The sequence below is a fragment of the Pteropus medius genome, unplaced genomic scaffold (genome assembly GCF_902729225.1).
Source record: "Pteropus medius unplaced genomic scaffold, Ma_sr-lr_union100, whole genome shotgun sequence".
Lineage (NCBI taxonomy): Eukaryota > Metazoa > Chordata > Mammalia > Chiroptera > Pteropodidae > Pteropus > Pteropus medius.
In genome coordinates this window covers 15,750,391-15,761,053 of record NW_024340699.1, presented here as the reverse complement: position 1 = coordinate 15,761,053, position 10,663 = coordinate 15,750,391, and the positions used below count along the sequence as shown (strand labels likewise).

Below are 10,663 nucleotides of genomic sequence, written 5' to 3'. Positions count from 1 at the left end.
CCACCACCATCGCCATCACTACCATCACCATCACCACCACTGTCACTACCGTTGTCACCGTCACCACCATCACTACCTTCATTGACATCAGCTATGTAAAGAACAGTTGTGAGACTCTGTCCTTACAACCACCCAATGAAGCCAGAATGTTTACAGTCTCCATTTCACTGAGGCTCAGAGACATAGGTGGCATACCCGAACCCACACTTGTCCAGCTCGATGAGTGCCCTTCCCTCTGAGGCTGGCCGCCTGAGTATCCTCTGTCGAGGCCCTGGAATGTGGTGGGGCTTCCCTAGGGCTTGAGTGGCCCTCTCCGGGCTCGGCCTTCCCTCCTGTGAGGGCGTGGCTTGGCCCGTGTTTCTGGGTATTGAGGGAGACTCGGGGTCGAGTGGGGAGCCTGCACTCATGCCCAGCAGCTTGAGACACGTGGGCAGGGTCAGCCACACTGCCCGGAGCCCGGCACCGACAGCCGCGGGGAGCCCCGGGTCCGGGGGCCAGCACTCCGCCCCCATTTCCCTGCTGTTGCATTTTTGTCATAGTTTCCCGGGACAGGCAGTTGGTGCCGCGTGCTTCCCCTCTGGCCCTTTCTCCTGGAGCCCTTTCCATTTTCCTGCCTCTGGTCTCTCCTGCCCTCCCTCCGGCCCGGGAGGCCCGACCCGGGGTCTCTGGGGGTGTCCTGGCCCCGTAAGCTGCGCATCCCTCCCGTGCCAGCAGAGAGGGCTGGGTCGGGCTGGGGGCTGCATCCCCATTGCTCCCGGCTCCGTCCGTGTCCACCAGGCTGCTTCTCTGTTCCTCCTCGCCCCACGGAGGGGGCTCCTGCTGTCCCCCACTTTCCCATGTGACAAAGTTGCCCTAAACAGACCCTTTTTGAGGAGACACCAGCAGACTTTCTAGTCGACTGAATCTGCTTTTGGGGTTTAGAGCACGGCCCCAAGCATGTATCTGACAGTGGTGCTGAGAGATAGGGGCCGGGGGGCGTGGCCTGGAGACAGGCAGGGCCAGGCGGGTCCCTGTGTCACCCCTGGGAGGGCTGCAACTTGGCCGTGGTCCTCCCACGAGCTCCTGTCTCCACTTCCTCCCCCTCGGCCGGCCACAGAGAGAACCCGCCAAGGTGACCGAGACAACGCACACGCGCGAGAGCGCAGGGCCGTGCGGGGCGCTCGGTAAGCGCGGGGCGGGGTGTGGCTGCGCCTCTGCCATCCGCGGGGCTGAGGAGGGCGGAGGACAGGTAGGGGCTGGGAGCAGCACCCTCCGGCTCGCGCGTGTCCGCCCGTCGGCTTCCACCCTCCTGTGGGTCGGGGTCTCTCCTCGCGGCTTCTCCGGTGCTCGTCCCCCCTCCTTACACACATCCGGAGACCTGGAGGGGAAGGGACGGGGGGCGGCGGGACCTGTGAGAGTCGATGCCATCGTGCTTGGGGCCCAGCGGGACAGGTGGCCGTCCTTCACCACAGCCAGCAGACGTGTGCCAACCCGCCCGCACGCCGTGGAACAGCGCGCACTTTCTGCCGCCAGGGTTAGGCTTGTCTGTGGCTGAGTCACAAGTGTCTCCCAACCTGAGTGGCCTGTGACAACCACTGGACGTTTGTTAGACACGATTTCTGTAGGTCGTGAAGGGAGCCACGTGGCTGGGTGGCTGGGTGTGGGAACTCTCCTGGGCTGTGTCGGCCGCAGGTTTGTGGGGCTGGGGGTCATTCCCGGGGGCCCCCTCACGGGGTGCTGGCGGTTGGCCCGAGGCGCCGCTGCTCCAGTGCAGTCCTCCCCGTGGCTGAGACGTTGGAGGGAGCGAGGCCAAAGCCACAATGTCCCTTACAGTTTGGAAGTCACCAACTGCCACGGGTTAACGTGCTCTTAGTTAACTACTCAGCCCTGACTGCACGAACGTGCCTACGACCATGTGGGGACCTGGGGGCCGTCACAGAGGTCGGCTGCCACACCGGGTACAGCAGATACTCCACACACCAGTGGCTTGACCTGCGTGGTTACTGCTCACGCTCACGAACCCCAGAAGCTCTGTCCAGGGCTAAGCTGTTCCCTGGGGCCGGGGCGCCCACTTCCCCATCCTGGCCCAGGATGGCTGCTGGAGCTCCAGCTGTGATCTCTGAGTCCCAGCCAGCAGGAAGGAGTGAGGGGAGGGCTTTCTCTCTTTGAGGGAATGTCTAGATGGCCCACACGACTGCCGTTTATGTCCCGCTGGTCAGAACGTGGTCAGTAGTCCCGCGGGAGCAGGTGGAAGGCACCGGGACACCTGTGTCCCTTGTGGTTTTGTGTCTTGGGGAGGAGGTGCCAGGCATGGTGGCAGCTCACTCGACCCGGGGCCATCGAGGGGCTCTGGGCACATGGAGTGCTCAAAGGGTCTCCTTTTAAGAGTTCAGAGTCGCTGGGCAACTTCGAAAGTGTCTGTCGAAAGGGCGCAGGCGCGAACACCCACCGTCTCCTGCTCTGCTTCCCCCCACAGGGCAGCACTCTGCGGAAGCGCAAGATGTACGAGGAGTTCCTCAGCAAGGTCTCCATCCTGGGTCAGTGGCTCCCGCCGCCTGCGGCCGCACGTCCGTCCGGCCTGAGCGCCTGCTGCCCGCCCGGCCGCCTCCCTGTCCACACTCCCCGTGTGTCTGGCAGGCTCCATGTGCTCGGGGTCACGCAAGTTTGGGACACACACATGCACGCTCATAGGAGTGCACGTGCACACAACAGAAACGTGTGTGCATGCACGTGTGTACACACGTGTGCACGTGCATGAACACGCACTGCCCTTTGTCAGAACCGAGCCCTCTGCGCCCCTCTCCTGGGCACCAGTGACCCCTCATCACCCATGTCCTTGTCCCCTCGTGTGCTTTGCTGGTCCGTCTCCGTCCTCCACCTGTGTCACTACCTCCAGCTCCTCTTCCAGCCGGTCAGTTTGGAGCTGAACGTCCATTTTTCGTTCTGGTGAGTGTGGCCAAGTGTGTCAAGCTGCTCTCCCCGGCCGGATTCTGTTTCTTCCCTAGAGTGGCTTCTCCTGGTGCCGTCCTCTCGTCCTGGGGCCTGATAACCACGGGCCACGTGTCCGCAGACCTTCCCGAGTCAGCACAGCCCCTCTGGCAAGGCCATTCGGCGCTGCGGCTGCGTCGCGAGGCGGTCGGGCGTCCGGGCCGGCCCTGCACAGCGGCCCGCCAGCACTGACGGCCGAGCTCCGTGTCCGTGCTGGGCCCGCGAACTGAGGCTCGCTGGACCGAGGGTCGGAACTTCATCCACTCTGATTTAGATGAACGGCACAGCTCCCGTTCTGGACAGGGCTGCTCTAGGCCATGGAAGTGTCCTACTTCGGTGACGAGTGCGTGTCCCCGCTGTGGGAACCACTGAGGGCAGCCATGCGCCTGCAGCAGTGGCCACAGCCTTGGATGCCCCAGGCCAGACTCGAGGGGGTAGGGGGTGAGTGGGGCGTAGCCTCCTCTTCCAATAACCTGATGAAGTGAGAAAGGCGGGGACTGTCCACACCTGGGCAGGCGCGGGTGAGGGCTCAGGACTGGGCAGGCCCCCGGGTCCCGAGCGGCTCCCCACAGAATGGCGTGGGCCCTGCCCACATGTGGTGGGCCACACGCACACTCGCCGTTTCCCGGCACTGTGGCTGCTGAGCTCTGCCTGTCCCTACTGCCCACCGCTGGGCCACAGACGTGCGAAGGATTCACCGCCCGCCCTTCAGACTGAAGACCAGAGGGGAGGACCATCCCCCAAACCCCATGTACAGCTCAGACAGGCTAGAAAGAAACAGCAGCCAGCGTCAGACCCGCCAGGGGCACGAGAGCTACAGGCGGAAAAGAGCCCACGGGAGGAAGGGGACCGGAAAAGGGACGGTCCCCAACGCCGGGTTTGTCAGGAGCGTGGGCCCCACGAAGCGGGGGGTCCACCGGGGGAGGGCGGTGGAGCTGGGCGGGGGCGGGAGAGCAGGGAGACAGGTCAGGGACCAAGGAGGCTCGGAAGCCTGGCCAGCTGCTGCTCCGGGTTCTCCACCATCAGCGAGCGTCTCCCGCGAGGGCGTTGACACACGGACGAAGATGTCCATCTCAGCGGTTTTTACAGTAACGACCAAGGGGAAGGAACGTAAAGTCTGTCACTTCAGGAAGGGGCGTCCCCCGTGTGTTTGCGATGAGTTGTGCATGGCCAGGAACGTGTGTGAACGAGACCTGCGCATATCAAATAGGACACGGCCCAGGCCGGCGGTCTGCCTGTGCGAAATTTGGCCATTGCGATGTAGCGCTCACGAAGCTGTTACAGTATCGTAGAGGCGTAAGTTTTCTTCCAAATTAAGAAAAAAAAATAGACAAGACTGAAAATGGAACCAGTGACATGGCAGAACGGTGCGAGGCGCCCGTGGGAAGCAGGGAAGAAGGGGCGATCAGGCCCTCGGAGGACACAGCCATCCGCCCGGCCACAGTGGGACGGCTGCCAGCCAGACCCCACCGAGGAGGGGCGCCCCGTCCCGGGGGTCATGGAGGCAGAGCAGAACGCGGCCTCATTCCACAGAGAAGCGGAGGATCTCAGGCCTCGGGGAGAAAAGCACACGTCCCCCTGGGCCTGCTGACGTCGGGGAGGCAGGGGCAGCCTGCAGCTAGGGAGGCTCCGGCCCCCGAGAGCACCGGCCACAGCTGGCCCTGGATCGCAGTTCAGGGGACCGGCACGCGACAGGGAGGTCAGCTCACGAATTTCCCAAGAAATCTGGGATAGAGGCTGGACGCACATGTGGGACCTGGGGACAGGTGGCTGCTTTGTCACGTGCGCTGGGGCCAGCAGTGGGAAGTGGAGACGCCCGGCCCTCGGTCCACACGGGAATCGACTGACCTAAAATTCAGTGCGTTAAATCAGGCCGCACCAAATCGCCCATTTTCTACTCCTTGGGACCTAGGAAGTGGGCATGCCAGACAGTTCAGTGCACAAAAGCCCACGACCGCGCCAGTGTCTTTTTCACCACCTTTCAGAGAAATCTTTCAGAAAAGGTTATTTGCATTGGAAAAAAAAAATCACCGAAAACTCAGTTTCACTTCGTTTCTCTTTTTCTGTTAAAGTCAGGCAAAATAAAACATGAGCCTTTATGTCGAAAGCGGCTTGTCCGGGACCCACCTCAGTGAGGTGTTTCCTCCTCCTCCCCGTCCGCTGCCCGCCAGGACCTGTGACGGGCGGGCGCACCTGGGGCGCCCGCCACGCTCTCCCTGGGGACGTTTTCACGACTGTTTCACGGCCCTCGTGCTTCGCCGTGTTTCTCGAGTTCTTTGTGATGACGAAGACAGCCAGTGGGCATTCGGATAAAGCACAGGAAAACAGGATCGCCCCCTCCGCCCGAGAACTTTGCAGAGGGACGGAGCCGAGGGCTGGTGGCGCTTGCAGGGGGTTTAAAAGCAGAGAAGCCCCGTCCTGCACCTGGGTCTGAAAGGCTTCGCTTTATATTTTTAGCTGCTGACCTTCAAAGCAGCATCAGATGACTCTAGGCCGGGAACGTTTCTTTTGCCAAAAAGGAATTAATTGGGCAATCATGGTTTTCCTATAAAATTAGTGTTTCTTCCGTCACGAGGGTTAAGGATGGGTGGCGGGAAGGGAGGCAGGAGGAGGGCTGCAAGGGCGCGCAGTTCGCGAGCCTCTCGGGTAGACTGGGCGCTGGACTCGGCCGTTTTGATGTAGAGCCGTCCGTGGAAGGCGCACCTGCCTCGGCTGCCATGGTCGCAGCTACTGTCCGCTGAGCAGCGCCCATGACGCTGCCTCTGGCCGGGAGGTCGCCTCGGCCCCTGAATCATTTCGAGCCTCCGCGTCGCCCTAGCGGTTCTGAGCAGGTGGCAAGGTGTTTCCACAGCGTCAGACCCCGTTCAGCTCCCGCGGAGCCGTGCCCCGAGGCCAGAGCGTGGTGGCTGTCCTTGACATGCCCTCTGTCCCCAAACGTGCCCTCCATCCTCATCGCAGCCACCAGGCAGGGCAGGTGCTTCCTGAGGCAACTCTCCGGGGCGCCTGGCACGGGCCTGTGCTCGCTCGGTGACATCCTCCTTGTCCCCGCTCTAGAGTCCCTGGAGAAGTGGGAGCGCCTGACGGTGGCTGACGCCCTGGAGACCGTCCGGTTTGAGGATGGAGAGAAGATTGTCGTTCAGGGGGAGCCAGGGGACGACTTCTTCATCATCACAGAGGTGAGCCCCGCCCACGCGCCAGGGAGCAAGCCCCGCCCACACCAGGCGAGCCCCGCCCACGCGCCAGGGAGCAAGCCCCGCCCACACCCAGGCGAGCCCCGCCCATGCACGGGGTGTTGGGTGGGGGTGAGGAGGCGGAGGACAGAGCTCCGCCCACGCGGCCCCCCCAGGAGAGTCCCTCAACTGCGCATGCGATGGGGGGCGGGGGCCGTGCCGCCGCGAGCGCTGCCCGGCGCGTGGCATCCGGGCGCCCGTATGACCCCCAGCGCCTTGCCCGCACCCTCATCCTCCGCACCGGCCTCCGCCTGCGGGCGGGCCCCACACACCTGCCTGCGCGTCTTCCTGACCGCCCAAGGGTCTCCTCTAGGAAGACGGTGTCCCTAAGCCCACACGTGCACGCCCAGGTGCCGGAGAAGGGGGCCTCTGAACGAGGTCTGCGGCGGCACCCGCGTCCGAGCGCGGGCCGGGGCGTTTGGAGGTCCGCGGCGTCCGCGGAGCCCGTGGGGAGATGCGTGGATTCGGGGCAGGGGCCGCGCCGCGTGGCGACGTACAACCTCCCGTGAGCTACCGCCATCTCCGACGAGAGGTTTCACTTAAAAAATAGCACCAGGCTTCTCAAGGGGTCACACGAGAGTCCCCTTTCCCGTCCCTGCGCCGCCTCCCGGGGCCGGCGACAGCTGGCTCTGGGCCGTCGTCTGCGGAGCCGCTCCGAGCCTGCCGCTGACCGGGGCGAGCAGCGGTGTGGCCAGGGCGTCCGCCACCCCGGCAGAGCCCGGGAGCGAGCAGGTGGCCGCGGTGCCCAGCGTGCGTGGCTCTTGGGCGCATTTCCTGCGTCCCTGGTCCTCACCCACGCGGGGGGAGCCGTGTGCCGCACGCTCGCCAGTGCACACTCATCAGCTGTGTGTTTTACCGTCAGATGTCTGTCCTGGCCCAGGCCGGCGGCGAGAGGGGAGACGTGGCCGTGTCCTCTCTTTAAGACATGAGCGACACAGATAAAGCCTTGTGGACAGGAAACGTTTTGTACCAACTTCTTTTTGGGCTCCTGTAGCGGCGTCTCCTCCCCTGCTGCCCACAGTCCGCTCCCCTGCAGGGGTCTGGCCAGAGGGGTGTTCATTCGGTCACCTCTGTGTCCCCGCACTGAGCCTGGAACAGAAGACTGTGCGTGAGGGTGAACGAACGACTGGACGAGTGTGCATGTGAGTGAGTGATGAGGTGGTCCCCAAGCTGGCCTTCTGCAAGGGGGCGGTGAGGGGCCCATCTCAGGCAGCAGCACGTCCTTGGGGAGGGACAGACTCAGCCCTCATTAAGGTTGCTTACGAAGAAAAAGGACAGAGAACGAAACAGCAGCAGACGAGTGACGGCCCTGTCAGCGATGACGAGGTCCCCACCCAGCATCCGCCATGACCTCAGAACTGGTCATCCCCAAGGCCGGAGCCGGCCCGCCCCGCTGCCCAGACGGCTGTGGGGGGGAAGACGTGAGAGACGCCTGACCCAGACGGTCCAGGCTGTGGCTGCAGAATCTGAGGCCTGCGCCTGCGCCTTCCCCTGGGGCCCTGTGGCTTTCGAAGGGCGCTTGGAGCAAGTCACTGGTACCCTCCAAATGCCACTAAGGCTGCATGGGACACGAGGGCTGGGAGGGTCACGTCTGCCGCTGTGCAGACGGGTGTGGCCACACAGAACCCTGCGCAGGCTGACCTGGGGGACCCTCGGCGCTCTGCCGGCCTGGGCGTCCTGCCCTCCGGGTGCCCGGTAACTGTCTCTGATCCCTCCACTGTCTGTGTCACACCCTGGATGTGACCCCCCCTCCGGGTGTCTGTGGACGGGAAAACGAAAGTTTGTGCTGAGGTGGGGAAGTTTCCCTTAGCCTTCGATTTGCCAGCCCCTCCCTGCCCCAAACCTACTGGGCTGTACTCTCCCGGGAGGGTGGACTCTGCTTCCCCCAAACCTGGCTTCAGTTCACACTCGAGCAAGGGACACAGCAGCCGTGACGCGGGACGTCCAGGCCGGCTCACCGGCCTTCGGACCCTGGCACTCCCTGGAACCTAGCAGCCCTGCTCTGAGCAGCCTGCAGGACGTAGCTCACCCACACCGCCACGCTCCCTACTAGACAGCCTGTGTCACCCTCCTGGACGTCCGGCCCAGTGGGTCGTCAGATGAGCAGCCCCAGCCCTTACCTGCCTGCAGCCGTGGGGACACCCAGGGGGAACCCCCACTGAGCCAGCCAACCCCAGGCCCCAAGATCGGGCGACAGCTGTGGTTTTAAGTCGGAGCCTGTAGCTGCCCGTCGGTCCCCACTGGGGAATGGCACGTGGGGCGCGCCCGGCTAGCCTCGCAGTCCAGCGTGGGTGCAGCCTATGCACCATGGGGAGCCTCTGCGGGCTGGCCGTGCCGGGCCCCCACCGTCCTGGTGCCCGTCGCCCTCTGGCCCCGACACAAGTTTGTACTGGCCGGCACGGTGGTTTTTAAAACATTTGAATAAATTGCCAATAGTTGAAATTTGGGGTATTTCACATCAAAATGTGGATCTCTTTTCTTTGAAAAGGTGGCATCTGGCCGCTTGGGGCCTGTGTCCTGGCACGGCCCGCCCCGCCTCTCACCCGCCGTGGGCTCTGCAGGCACTTGTCGGCTCGAGCTGCGGCCTCCGTGTTGGCAGTCGAAGACGAGGGAACGGGAGGCGGGCCAGCGCAGACAATTGTCCCTTATTCCCTGGAGACCAAGGCCGCCTCCCAGCTGGGTCCAAGGCCACGGCAGAAAAATTGTAAAAATGTGTGCGAAAGGCACAGCTCGGCGAGGGTCCTCGTAGGACGCACAGGAGGGGAGAGGGGCCACACCACGGCCACAGGGTCACCGCCATAATGGCTGCGTCCTCGGAGCTCAGGGCCGGGAACCGTCGTCTGATCCCCGATGTTTGTGTCGCCCCACTGTACCCCAGGAGGGAGGCTCGGTCAGCATTCCCCTCCCCCAGGGGGAGGAGGTGGCGAGGGCTGTTCCTCTGCCCGAGGTCACTGTCGGCCAGCGAGGGACGGGCCCAAGAGTCAGCCCGCCGCTCACTCCTGCATCTCAGCGGCTCAAGGCCTGTGCTCTTTGCTCTGGGTGTGCACGTGCGTGTGTGAACGTCTCACACTGTCCCAGAGCAATGTACAGCGTGCAAGCGCCGTCACCTGTGTTCACGGGCTTCTCCCCGCCGCTCCCTGGGGTGACGGTTGACTGCGTGGTGTCTCCGCAGCTCTGGGGGCCTGGCACCTGTCGCGCGTCTGTGAAAGGCTGTTGGGGGCGGCTTCACGGTCATTTTCGAGGGCATGCCCGGTGCCAAGGCCACGTGGGGTTTTCCTTTTTATTCCTTTCCTTTTAAAATTTTACAGTTGACCATCAGTAGGATATCAGCTTCAGATGTCAGGTGTACAGCCTGGTGCTTAGACGTTTACACCACTTAGGAAGTGACCCCGCAGTTAGTAGTGCCCCTGGCGCCGTATGTGAACATTAAGGCCACGTGGGTTTGGGTTCTGAGCGGCTGCCTCTCAGATCACACAGGCCGCCCGGCAGGGTCACCGAGAGGTGCTGCTGGCCTGGGCCGCTGACTGCCCACCTCTCCGGGAGCTCCTGGCGCCACCGCCTGCACAGAAAGGTGGCCAAGCTCGGCCCTTGAGGCGATTCGGGATGGTGGCCCCCACCGGCTCTGCGGACAGATCTGAGCTCTGTGGCAGGCGTGCCCGCGCTGACTTGGGGTGGGGGTGGGGCCCGTCCACACAAGCGGCGTGTTGTGCAGGCCTCTGGAATGCAACCCAGCCTCGTGGAAGGTATAGTTTGCACAACGCTGTAAAATGCGTTTGAAGTGGTCTCCCTGGCAACTTGGATGTTTTTCCCCTTTTCCTCTGTGATCAACCAAATTTGGTAAGTCAGCGAGACCCAGGGTTCACAGGACTCAGACGCTCAGAACTGAAACACGACTTAATCGACTTTTGCAGCCTCAAGCTGTTGTTTTCCACGTGGCCGGATGCGGCCACGGGCCACCTCCATGACAGACATGTGGCGTCAGCCCGGCCGCCAGCCCCGCTCTCCCCGGCGCTGTGGCTGGGGCTGGACACATGACCCACGAGGCGCCCACGCGGTGGGACTCGGGGGGCCGCCTGGACAGCCACTGGTGTGGGTGGCGTATCTGAGTGGAGAAACCCAGTCAGCCTGGGCGTCGGCTGGGGAAGGGTCAGCTGAGCATGTCCCAGGGCGGGCAGGGGACTGGGTGTCGGCACGTGTGTCGTAGGGCTGGCGGTGCCCCTCCGGGGGCCACGCGTGTTTGCCTCAGTGACAACCCGAGTGGCGACGTTTCAGTAGCAGGGCCCGCCCCACGCGTGGGGCTGACGCGACGGCCCCCACTTGACGAGACGCTGCAGGACACGACGTGGCATGAGGGCCCCTCTGGTTCGTGGCTCCCTTCTCTAGGTGAATCGTGCACCTGTCCGTCAGACACACCGTGCACCGCAGGTTCCTGTGATGCCCGTGAGCTCGGCTGCCCGGGTAGCCCC

The 10,663-nt window shown here is 63.6% G+C and overlaps 1 protein-coding gene across 3 annotated transcripts in view; it reads left to right on the top strand.

The window, feature by feature from the left end:
• The window catches only part of PRKAR1B (protein kinase cAMP-dependent type I regulatory subunit beta), a 77,203-nt gene that overhangs the window by 59,343 nt on the left and 7,197 nt on the right, over positions 1–10,663 (top strand). For all 3 annotated transcript variants that reach the window (XM_039879092.1, XM_039879087.1, XM_039879094.1), the window contains 2 exons: positions 2,456–2,516; positions 6,022–6,143. In XM_039879092.1, the coding sequence (XP_039735026.1) occupies positions 2,456–2,516; positions 6,022–6,143 (183 nt within the window). The remainder of the gene's footprint in view (positions 1–2,455; positions 2,517–6,021; positions 6,144–10,663) is intronic.